The sequence below is a fragment of the Cyprinodon tularosa genome, unplaced genomic scaffold, assembly GCF_016077235.1.
Source record: "Cyprinodon tularosa strain WSP-4 unplaced genomic scaffold, ASM1607723v1 ctg936, whole genome shotgun sequence".
NCBI lineage: Eukaryota > Metazoa > Chordata > Actinopteri > Cyprinodontiformes > Cyprinodontidae > Cyprinodon > Cyprinodon tularosa.
Window position 1 is genome coordinate 144,328 of NW_024039714.1, and position 13,178 is coordinate 157,505.

Genomic DNA, 13,178 nt, shown 5'->3' on the forward strand with positions numbered 1-13,178 from the left:
CAAAGAAGGTTCATACAATAAAAACTGGAGGTGGTTACATTATGATGTGGGAATGTTTTATTTTTATAGATGCATATAGATACAAAAATTTATATAAAGCATGAGTCAGAGGAATAATTAGCATCATGGCCAAACTTGAAGATGAAACATCCAGGCTCCAAGAATACATCAGGAAGATGGCCCCCCAAGAGATGAAGCGCTCAGTGAATATCTAACACAATAGAAGATGGAAGAAATAGAAGTGGAAGAACCATAACAGGAGGAGAAATTGATGTATTACAGTCAGATGGATGACATGATGGTTGATATGAAAAAATTCTACAAATGACTAGAGAGGGCCGGGCTGAAGGACAGCACAGAAGCACTGACCCACAGGAGCCGGCCTTGAATACCAAGCCATAGAGACTGAAGTCTACTATATTAGGTGCATAGAAAAAAACACATAAAGAATAATAAAAAAAAATTATCCTTACATAGGCAAGATTCCAGGTGCAGGCTATATACAAAGAGGCCCCAGAAACAATCCAACATCTCCCACCAAGGTGTAAGATATGGACATAAAATAACCAAGTTACTGATATAGTATACTGAAACGTCTGTGCAGAATACACGCTGAAGACCCCCAGGTAAAACGGGAGCCACCTTGAAGAATGAACAAGACACATGCAAACAGACAAAATGGTTTAGGCCAATCAATCGGTTATTGTGATCATTGATAAACAGCAGAGGACAGCTATAGTGATTGATGTGGCCATCCCAGATGATGGAAGCATCAAGAAAAAATAACAGGAGAAAATACAGAAACGCCAAGGGCTCAGGGAAGAACTAGAGAGAGCCTGGAAAGAAGAAGTTTTCTAAGCCTCTTTGTCATTCGTTCTATAGGCGAGGCTGTAAAGGCTAAGGTGGGGTCTGATGATAACAAAAAGAACTGACCGTGTTTGTTCATGATCTTGCAGATAGAGGAGGAATTCACTGGATTTTTATGTAAACACATTAATTCTGCCTGATGATAAACTTGGAGTATCTGAACTCTAGAGTAATGCTGTGGGCTAATTGTAAATGCATTTATTATCTATCCAGTGTGATGCATTTATCCATCCTGCGCTTGTGTTTTGGCGTCTGTCAGGGTCTGTTTGGGGTGAGGATAAGCTGCGACAAGCAAATAGGTAAATCTGCTGTTTCCACAACTGTGAGAGGAAGGGACCTGGGACATTACACCGACCAGCCCCAGTTTCAATACCACACCTATGACATGAGGTTGGGCAGTAGAGAAGATTGATTATTCATTTTTTCTGAGATACAACTCTTTAGTATAAAATGAAAACAGTTAAAACTTGGCCAAAACTGCAAATTCAAAAATGAAAGTATGGAAAAAGCATCTATTAAAATATCAGAACAATAGACCTTTGTGTTTTAGAAGAGAACAGTTGAGACATTTGTGGCCCTTGGGTCTTTAATTTGCTGTAAATGTGTAACATGATGTAATTTTCTTTCCTGACATTGCCTCACTTCTGCCACTCTTTGCTCCAGCCAATCGTACCTCAGTGGGGTCCCTCCCCTCCTCTGATAAATACCACTGAGGTCCAGGGAGGCTCTGTCTGTCCGACTCTTCTCCTCTGCAGAGTCTGTTCTCTTCTCCTCTCTCTCCACCTCAGTGCTAAAGACCTCCAGTGTGACCATGTCTGTCAGAGCTGTGAAGACCACCACCCTCTCCACAGTGTCGTCCTCCAGAGGCCCCTCCCAAGGATACAGCAGCCGCTCATTCTCTGGCTATGGGGGCCTTGGCGTAGGGAGTGCCAGGCAGAACTATGCCGTCCGCACCTCCTATGGAGGAGTTGGAAGCAGTGGTGCTGCTGGGGGGTTTGGGCTGAGAGGGGGTGGAGGCGATTTTGGCCATGTAGGTTTTGGTGGTGGTATGGGCAGTGAAATGGGGGCCCCAATCACTGCTGTGACTGTAAACAAGAGCCTTCTGGCTCCCCTTAATCTGGATTTCGACCCCACCATCCAGGCCATCCGTATCCAGGAAAAGGAGCAGATCAAGACCCTCAACAACCGATTTGCTTCTTTCATCGACAAGGTCAGTGTTATAGCAAATAGCAGGAATTATGAAAAAAAAGGGAAAAATTAAATTGTGGGTCCCAGTATCAAGCTGTCAGGGCATTTTCCCCCCACTAAACTTTGGGGCCATCACAAGCCCAGGCAGTTATCTCTTTTTTTCTATAAAATGTGCATTCTGTAGTCTATGATGTCTTAATTAGGTCCAATCCAAATGACTCTATTCAATAAATAAAGTTATCCATGCAAGTTACATTATTTAGTTTATCCCATTCATCTAGCTAATCTGTTAGAGCAGGACCCAATAGAAAAAAGAAGTTCTTATTCATTGCAGAAATATGAAACAATATAACGCACATTGTGTTGACCGTCCAGCTGGGAAAGATGAAGCACTCAGGAAGTACAAAGGAAATGAGTGGTTTGCAAACAAAACAGGTGATCCTCCCTAGAGGATTGCTTTGGAGAAGAAGTTTTATAACAAATATTGTGAAACAAATCTGGGAGATATTACTTGTTCTGCACAGGAGTTATTTACACATCAGAGAAATATCGTACAATAATACCCTTAGAGAATCAGACAACATATCAGGTGTGTCTTTTATGTTCTTTCAAAGGTTAAAACACGACCCTGTTAGAGTTTTTAGCCTGAATGTTCACAGATTACACAAATAAAATCTGAAAGGAGTTAAAGGAGGATAAAAACTATCGTAGAGACAGGCATGTTTAAAAGACTGTCAGTATATCCTTGCAGCAGCAGAAACAATGCCTGTTTTGTGAGGCTGAAAGAAGGTTGGATTATTGTCAGACCATCTAAAGTAAACATGTAGGTAGTTTCTACAAACACATTTTTCTTTTAGGCTTCAAAAATGTTAGATTGCTCAGTGATTTGTCATCGTTCTATGTTGTATGTATTTAAGGAGGCACTCTGTAATCACAGGGGTTTCAAATGAAGCCTGATTTTTCTCCTTGGAGGACAAAACAAAGCTTACACTCCATTTGCTCATCAGGCCAGTGTGAGAAAGCATAAAAATACCTATAGGATTGGGTGTCTTTCTCATGTTGACTCATCTGTATCCGGACTCCACCCAGAGTGAGGATAGTTAAAAACCAGTGATATGTTTGGCCCTTAGGACACAGGGCCACACAGTTTTGAACTCCAGAACTATGTGTATTTCTTTCTTATCTCTGTGGTTCTATCTTTGGTTGTCTCTCAGGGGTCAAACTTGTTATTGGTTTCCTTTTCACCCCTACTTCTGTTCCTTCTATATCAACCCCCATGTCACAGCTATTGTTCAGAGCACAACTGCCAGATGATCTCCTTTTTGCCATCTAGATCCCCTCTGAGGGACCCGTTTCACAGAAAGCCACGTGCCAAATTTAAGGAATCTACACTTCTTTTAATTCACGTTGCTAAAAAAAAGAAAACAAACATCAATCTCTTACTTTATTATAAATTTATAAATCTCTTGGTTTTACAGGTACGCTTCCTTGAACAACAAAATAAAATGCTTGAGACCAAGTGGAAGCTTCTGCAGGAGCAGACCACATCTAAGTCAAACATCGACTCTATGTTTGAGGCGTACATCGCCAACCTTCGGAAGCAACTGGACAACTTGGGTAATGAAAAATTTAAACTGGAATCTGAACTGCACCAGACCACTGGCCAGGTGGAGGATTACAAAAACAAGTATGTAATGTTTCAAGTTTTTAACCTTATTTGCTTCCATAAAATCCATTTACCGTAGCCTCATACAAGTTTTAGGAAATAAACCTAAAGTTTTATAACATGGGAAAAAAAAGATGCTCCATACTGATTCAGGAAATGAAGGAGCGTTTGCCAATACAGAGTCTAAGGCAGAAAAATTCATTAAAATCCACTGAATCACTTATAATATTTTGTGCATTTCACTTGCTCCATTCACAGATGTTTGCCCTTGTCTATAAACACACATTTAACCTGAACCATACACTACAGTCCTAATCATGCTAATGCTCATTTGAAATCGCTGCTCATGTAGAGCTAGTGGGTTTACTCTTTATTTTCATACAACTTGTTGATATCTACTTTTTTAATGACAGTTTTTTGAGCAAGCGTTTAACAGCACAAAAACAAGGGGATATTGTAATGTAAGCTATTAGAGTGCAAAAAAAATACACTGTTAAAAATCTGATATTTTTTTTTAGAGCAACATAAATTGTTTTGCTTAGAACACAATTTTGCAAGCACAGCACACAAAAATAGGCCATTTTAATAAAAAACGAGTTACCCGCATATTTAGCCCATAGAGTTATGTCATATACTATACAAATTTGAATGTTTGTAGTTTGATGTATTCAAAGGCAGAGGATTTGGGATATGTTTATTAAGTTCATTTAAATTCTAACTGAAAGTTTCTGACTCCTTTTCTCAGGTATGAGGAAGAGATCAACAAACGCAACGAGTGTGAGAATAACTTTGTACTGATGAAGAAGGTTAGATCAAAGTTAGTTAAAAAAAAAAAACATACATTGATCTGTGCACCATTCATTCATTAAATAAATGTTGATTTTGTTATGATCTGAAGGACACAGATGCAGCCTACATGGCCAAAGTGGAGCTGGAGGCAAAATTGGATGGGCTTTCGGATGAGATTGAGTTCTTGAGACAGATCTATGATGCAGTAAAAACCTTTTTTTTACTACAAAGTTCCACTAAAAAGTCTCCGCCAAACACTAAGTTTAACTTTGATGTCGTTATTTATTATCTTGTTATTGTGTGTAGGAAATTAATGAATTGCAAACTCAGATCAAGGACATATCTGTTGTGGTGGAGATGGACAACAGCCGTAATCTTGACATGGATGCCATTATCGCTGAGGTGCGGGCGCAGTATGAGGACATTGCCAACAAGAGCAGAGCGGAGGCAGAATCCTGGTACCAGAACAAGGTGATGCCTCATTATTTAAATTGTCATCTAACTAGTACTGTGCACTTGCATTGTTTTGTTTGTCAGCATGACATTATTGTAATAAATGGGTCGTTTGTATTCATAATTGAAAGATCCTGATTTTTTATTTGTAACAAAATCTTCTTCCGAAATTGACCTTTTTAATTTCTTATTAAAAACAGGCTGTAGTACATTACAAGTAACAGATAACAGAAACATTTTCAGTCACGCTGCAACAGACCACATCTTTAAATATTTTAATCTTTAATCTACAAAGATCTTTTGAGTTCATTTGAATGAATATATTTAAATTAGAAACTACCTCTGTTTATCCCTCAAATCCGTAAGCCAAGCCATGAACATCCTTGCTTTGTTATATGTAGAAATTAATACTAGTGTTGTTTTTAACAGAACTTTTAAAATTTTTGAGGCATGAATTAAAGTTAAACGACCTTTTCTTCTTCATCTAATACAGATAAGGTCATTATTCAACATTGAGAAAACTGATAGCAGGAATGCCAGTATTTAATCAGCAGAATGGACTCCTGTTTGCATGTCATTTCTTCCATTAAAAAAAAAAAAAAAGCCTCTTGCTTAGCTTCAAACTTTGTATTTTACCTTTTAGAAGCAACAGACAAAAAAGATGTAAAGGAGAACAAGAACTTAATGAAACAGCTTCTTGTGTTGTGTGGCTCTTGTTGTTTCAGTATGCAGAGATGCAACACTCAGCTGGAAAATACGATAACGACCTGAAGTCCACCAGGGCTGAGATTGCCGACATGAACCGCAGAATAATGAGGCTTCAGTCTGAAATTGACATGGTCAAAGCACAGGTGATGATTCACATTTCAGGTGTTTCTAATCTGCTTTCTTCACTTCAATGTACTTCTGGATTTAAATTTCTTCAATTCTGGTTATTTCCCAAAATTTCAAGCTGCTCTGTTACAATTAATAAAGGCTATAAGTCAAAGTTTCCTGGCCCTCTCTCTACATATGCCTCCCCCCCAACAGAGGACCAATTTGGAAGCTCAGATTGCTGAGGCTGAGGAGCGGGGCGAGCTGGCAGTGAAGGATGCCAAGCTGCGGATCCGAGAGCTAGAGGAAGCTCTCCAGAGAGCCAAACAGGACATGGCCCTGCAGGTCCGCCAGTACCAGGAACTGATGAATGTGAAGCTGGCTCTCGACATTGAAATAGCAACGTATAAAAAACTGCTGGAAGGAGAGGAGACCAGGTAATATGCTGCTGTCAGTACATGCCTGCCCTATTGTTGTGGAAATAATAACTGCATCTACTAAAAAAATATGATTGTTTTTTATTTATTATCCTGTTGCTTATGCCTTCTATAGGTTAGCAACAGGAATCAAGACCAATGTCTCCAAGCAGACCTGTAAGTCTGTGTTGTAGCATCATAAAAATAAACAGTGACAAACAACAAGATTTTGATTTCAATCCCTTTTCTCTTCTTAATATATAGCCTTTAACTTTAACTCCTTCAACCTGGAGACTTCCCGTATCCCGTCCTATGTCAGCTCTTCCTTTGATGCAATCAAGTCAAGCAATGGTTCAGTCTCTGCCCTCGAAGGCAGAGCTGTGAAGACCACAGTGACCACGACGGAAACAGTGGTGAGCAAGGCTGAGGAGAAGAAGGAGGAGGAGGAAAATCAAGGAGCAGCAGAGGAACTCCCTGCTGCAGAGAAGGTGGAGGAGGAGAAGGTGGAGCCTGAAGCTGAGGCTGTAGCTGAATAGTGATGTGATTTATTTCCAGTTTTGATCTTGGTGATTTAAAATAAAGCACATCTTCCCATCATATTGTCTTCTTCTTTAGCTCCTCCTTAAATAAAGTGATGTTCTAATGAACATGCCTTTTACTTTTATTTTACTTAAAAGGTAAAACTTATTGTTTAAATTGATTCACATAGAGGGCATATATAAATTTTACTTGTATTTGTATTCTTCTGCTTATCTGGGAGTCAAGGGTCAGCAGTCTCAGTAGAGATGCTCAGACTTCCCTTTTCCCTGATATGTCCTCTACATACTTTAAGGGAAGCCTGAGGTATTCCAGGGCCAGCCGGAAGACATATGCTTGCTCTGAATACCTCAAATTGTAGCTCCTACTCCCTGTTCCTATCTCCTATTCCTTCACTTTTCAAGGGGTCAACAGCTAGAACCCTATTTCGGGTAGGAAAGGAAAAACATCATACATGTTATTGAAAGTGTCCTTCAAAACACCCAAGATCCCTTTGCAAAAAACTAAAAGAGCTTAGGGCAATCACTGGAGGTAAGCGGTGTTTAACAGGTGAGTTTTTAAGCCTTGATTTAAACTGCACCTTTAACTTCTCTGTGATCAGATTGCACTGGCACTCTTAGGCCAGCAGAGGGCGATGCTAGAAAGCATAGCTGTCATGAGATTTGGATTCTTTCTGCATTGATTTAAAAAGCAACACAAGATCCAATAATGAAACACAATTTACAACTTTTTCAGCAACAAACTCAGTTTTCACTGCAATGGATAATTACTTAGCATTCAGTTTTATTCTCAGTCATTGCAGCAAAAGCACTAAAAGATGTTTTATCTTGGTGCCACTTCACTGAAAAGAAAAATGAAAACATTTGCATCAAGCATGGTGGCATTTTCATAATATCAGAGTATGTTTTGGCAACACAAAAACAAATATATTCTTATCTTGCTAATATAGTGAGGACAATATGTTGATTTGCACGGATTAAATTGATTTCAGTCACTTTGACCCCTTCCTATGCTCTAACCCAGACAATAACCCTAAAGCTAACCATTACCAATGCATATAGAGATAACTTCCCTCCATGGAGACCAGTGAAGTGGTCTCCACAAGTACATGTAAGTACCCACGATGTACCGTATTTTCCCATACACTGTCCCCACAGGGTAACAAAAACAAATCCAAACACACAAGCCAGTTAACTGCTAACACAAACAGAAAGAGAAACCTTAATGAATTGATGCGAAGGATGCAATCAATGTTTTTTCTTTTCCTGAAAACACCTGATGAGTCCCAGCTTGTCTTTGCCTCTGCTGCATGTCACCTTCAGGAGTTTCTGTTTGAACCAACCTCAACAATTGGTCGTATGTTTTTATCACATCCTTTAAGGATGATATCTCTTAAAACATGTAATAACAAGTTATCAAACATGTAGGCTAATTTCTGCAGAAACATGACACTTGTGAATCAGGGGTTGGGCAAATGTGATCAAATGAAATTCAGGATTCAGGAGCAGAAACCATCTCACTTCCAGTAAAAAGGAAACACAATACGTAAATCAAGGAACAGGTTCGGACATGATAATGGGTGATGGCGCCCCACCCGACGTTAGACAACCTCCCATGTATTCTGAAAGAGAAAACGTCCTTTATCCCACCCACCTTTTAGCTTTCTTAATACAACACTGACACACACAGGGACAGATGCAAGCATGTTCGCGTTTGAACAAAAAAACAATGACCTAATCGAGCAAAAATGACACCACAGAGAGGGCACGTAGTCCGCAGAGGGAACATATTGGCAGCAGTATTTCAATCTGACCTGAGAGGACACCAACAGCTAAAAATAAGTCTTTTTTTCATCTAAGGAGGCAAAACTTACAGGAATAAAAAAGGTCTTGTGAAAGATGCCTTCACACATGAATACAGCCGGGCACGCCCGATGGGTCACCAGATGATCAAATTACTAACACAATGAGAAAGAAACGGACACACTCACTGTCAGACGGTTACTTTCTTTTTTCTTTGTACTGAACAATAGAGAACAAGTAAAAAAAGTCCAATAATTACACAAAGATGATAAATAAAATAAAGTGCACAAGTCCTCTTTTGATTCTGATTCTTTTTATTTTATTAAGTGTTTTTTTTCTTGTTATAAGCTTTCGTTGTTTTTCCCACCCATTGTGTGTCTAAACTTCAAATGGAAAAGGCCTAATGTAATAATAACTTATACAGATGTATCTTCCCTAGGAATACTTTGGCTTTCTCTCAAAAACATGGATGTTAGGTTTAAGGACAATTGCTAATCTTAAAAACAAGATTTATGAGGTTAGTATACTGTAGAATCCTTACCTGTCATTTCTAGTAAGCTTTTTCAAAAGTACATAAATCTTTGGAGTGCTGTGAGCTAATAAGCAAGTGTGACGTATAGCATCTGTTTTAGTTGGCTGCAGAAATTGAAAATGACTCCAACAGAAAGAGGTTGTTTAATAGGATGCAATGTTTACAGTTTATATACAGGGTACATTTCCACAGCAGAGCCAGTGAATGGAGCGATGAGCTCATTTCTGCCCATTCACATTTCTTCAGTAAGTCGTGCGTTGAGGAGAGGATCTTTAATCGTGAAGGCCAAGGGTGTAGCTGGGGTGGTTGGAGGAGTTGAAGACTCCTAAGTAGGAATTTCCAGTAGCATTTGGAACAGTAGCACATGAAAAGCAGAGTGAAACTTTGGAGCTTAGACAGATCATCCAGAATATTTAGATATGCTTGTTATACTCTTTGTTTGAACAATTTTGTGTAAAACCAGCAGCTGATTTATTGATAAAGGTTGCTACAGGAATAATCCGATATGCAAATCAAATCATCCATGTTCATCGTTGCTGGACCCGAGCATGATATTTCCTGGTTATTTCCTGAAGTGAATAAATCCCCTTCTAAAAAGACTTGATCTACAAATATGCAAATGATGGTGACCCATTGAAAAATATGAATGATAAATTATTATTTTCATAGAAAAGCATTAAGGAAGACAATGAGAAACTCATTGAAGTCTAAATAAGTAGAGGATGCAACACCAGGTCCCTAAGACCCACAAATTAAACAAACAAACAAAAAAATACAATGCACTGCAGGTGAGCCAATTACAAAGTAAACTGAGGTTGGCTGATAATGACACTGGAATCGAGGTGTTAAAGCAAGAGTTGAACCATGTTTTATTGCACGTAACAATAAAACATAGAGAACAAAATGTGTAAAATTAGTCAAGATAAACAGTAACATATATATATATATAGTTCTGATACTGTTGCGTCTAACATTTACCCCCTAAAACAGGGAGACTGGGCGTAAAACAGTTCCAAACGTATTTATAATCTTTCATCCAAACTTGCCTAGTTTGACTAACACTTACTGACAGCATCTGCTGGGGTTCTGCTTTGTACGCCCATTGATAAATCAAGTTCTGCATTCAGAATCTTGCATCTCCTTGCAAATATTGAATCATACTTTTTGTTTAGCAACGTGAGTCATTCATTCACTCAGCAGCTTTTCTAACTGTTGTGTGTTCTGCCCATTCGAAAAAGCGTTCTACTTCACACACACTCATATGCTAAACTTACATTGTGCAAACTCCACCTTGCTACAACTATACTTAACTTAGAATTACTAGTTTTGGTTACTCTGAACTGATAGTGAGAGTTGTTTTTGATGTATTTACGGCTCAGTTAGAAGTAGAAAGAGAGAAGTTCTCAAACAAATTTGAATAATTATAAGGTAAAGCGAAGTAAACAATATTAAAGATATTTCACTTTAAGCCAAAGGTTTTGTAGATTATAAGGTATCTGTTTTACCCTTATGGTGCCCATTGTATACAATGTGCCTCTGTGGAGCTGCAGTGTATACAGGAATTCTCTACAGAGCAAATATATCCACGCCTGAATGAGAAAGAAAGAGTTAACGCCTTTCTGTCTGTTTCACTAAGAGGTTGTAGAGTTTGTAATGTAGTAACACTATGCTTAGTAATGAAGATTTACCAGATCTAGGTTTAACCTGAAGGCTTTGGGAGGAAGCTGATAAAAAAAAACTGTGTTTAGAAACAAACGCAGAATCTTGTCACATTAAAGCTTAAAATCTATATTTATTTTAGTTTACGCTAAACATTAGCACAAAAGGTTTTCAAAGGAATTTAGGGCTGAATTTTTTTAAGGCCCAGAAAAATGTAATCCATAGCATAAATATTAGTGCTGGCTGTATGTTAAGGGAGGAGGTTATGTTGAAACGCTACTATGGCAGCAAAAAAATTTGCAGCATCTGCATTCATCCATCATCCCATGTACTCCAAGCATCTTTAACATCATTGCTAAAAAAGGACTCCAGCATGGGAAGAAGAAGCTGGAATGTCATTGTAGAAGATACAATTATGTTTTGTTTGCACGCTGTAATATTTCTGGACCAAACATGTATCACTATGGAAACAGCATGCTCAGGGTGATGCTTCATTTGAACTTTCCAGCCTAAATAGCAGTGTTGCACTGTTTGGGCAATCTATTTTGTCATGTTTGAAGCATGACATATTTGTTATTTAAAAAAAACAAAAAAACAGTCCAATAAAACTTTGGCACTGCTTTATCCCTGACATGTCTGTCACATTCTGTGGTTTTCATGACACTCTTTGTTCAGTAAAGTTCGCAAACAGACCTTGCCAGCCTATCCTGATCAACTGGGTTTATACTGGGAAGAAACGGCAGACAAGTGGACTCTAGGTACCAGTTAGATGCCTTCCGAAAGAAATTGCTCACACTGGATTTTATTCAGTGGTATATTGGTAAATAAAAAAAAAAAAAAGAATACCAACTTTTCAGATGTCTCCTTTACCTGAGTTTATTTTTGTCAATTTCCAGAGACCAAATGAGGATAGCAGGAAGTCAGTACCTTTCAAAATAAGAGAAGGGGCTGCCTGGATGTATGAACTGATTCTTCAACACACCCTTTGTGGATTTCCCCAAGGCAAAATTTGCAAGGAATGACAAAGCAGATATGGAAGGTGGCCAGTGAGAACCAAGTGTTATCTTCTGCCAGACAAAAGTGCACTTTGGATTGGTCTATCTTTGAAGCAATATATATATGAGCAAACATCTGAATTGTGAGAAAACAAACAATGGAACTTGGATTGCATCTAATAAATTAGCTCTCTGGTGCAAAACTGTGCGATTGCATTTTCCAAAACAAACCTGATAGGAACTCCAGCCTTAATCTTAAATGGATAGGATTTGCTACTGACCACAGAAATGCATCTGTGAATGTGCAGACAGACGTGCAGAGCATCATAAGGTAAATCAAATTTTAGTCTGCATGTGAACTTAACATATAGAGGAGAAAGGCTTTTTTTCTCATCATGAATCCTTCCACTGATATCAAAGCTCTTATAAAGGGTGATTTACAGATACAGGTTAAGGCTGAAAGTGAATATTCCAGAATAAAAGACTATCTCTATGTTGTTTTTGTTCTTCTTTTTTTATTAGGTTATGCAAACACAGAAGCATTTAACTGACACACCTCTGCATTCTTAAGGTAAAAAGGTATGCATGAGAAAACTACACAAATGAAACCTATGCAGCTTCTATTTATGCATCTCCAAACAACAAAGATAAAGAGTAAAGCATAGATGCATAGGTTACCTACTTGCAGATTACATTAGCAAAATTACAGGAGACTGAGCAGCTGTAAAAGTAGCTTGATGACATTTTTTTTACTTTATTGAAAACTCAATATCATCGTATATCTTCCTTACCATTAGGACCTGTTAACAGCTACAGTATGGAGGCACGCCCTGTCAGATCACACAAAAGATAAGAAGCATAATTGGTGCTGTGCTGATGCAGCTGACAAGTCAGTCCTGTTGTCAGATGTGGTTTGACCAGAGAGACTCTGCCCCCCATGTCTGCAGGGGCTAAATACCTTCAGTCAGTGTTAGTGGAAAATGACAGATGACAGTGCAGTTATACCACAGAACCCCTTTGTGATCAGTCAGCATTGTTAAAACAGCAAGCTTTCCATATTTGTCAGAAACCAAACACTAAATGCTTGGAATGGTTAAGAGGGGTGCAACTAGGTGTGAATAACACAAAGTGACATTCTGGCTATCACACCTTAATTTGTTTAGTCCAATTTAACTTTTCAGCTTGCGACGGTAACATATTAATCTGTTCCAGACGGATCCTTTCCCTGTTGTTGTTTAGATAGAATTATATGCAGCATTTTGTTCCTTTCGTGCAGCAATTGAGACAATGCAAAACATGTTTTATACGGTCAGTTTACTACTCTAACGCTTTAAGAGATGTTATTTGCAGGATGTGCTAAGTTAAGTGCTTTCTAAACTACTTCAAACTAATCCTCAGGTAGTATGGTGAGAAAAAATTGTCGTTACTTTCAGCCTTGTTCAGTTTGCACTGCAACTTTAA

General features: G+C 38.5%; 1 protein-coding gene across 1 annotated transcript; it reads left to right on the forward strand.

The window, feature by feature from the left end:
* Nucleotides 1–1,585: 1,585 nt before the first annotated feature.
* Nucleotides 1,586–6,789, forward strand: LOC119776470 (keratin, type II cytoskeletal 8-like). Its single transcript, XM_038274881.1, has 9 exons — nucleotides 1,586–2,077; nucleotides 3,534–3,742; nucleotides 4,467–4,527; nucleotides 4,620–4,715; nucleotides 4,817–4,981; nucleotides 5,689–5,814; nucleotides 5,993–6,213; nucleotides 6,329–6,369; nucleotides 6,457–6,789. Exons 1-9 carry the CDS (start codon nucleotides 1,679–1,681, stop codon nucleotides 6,726–6,728), a joined length of 1,590 nt encoding a protein of 529 aa, XP_038130809.1. The 5' UTR covers nucleotides 1,586–1,678; the 3' UTR covers nucleotides 6,729–6,789.
* The last annotated feature ends 6,389 nt before the right edge of the window (nucleotides 6,790–13,178 follow it).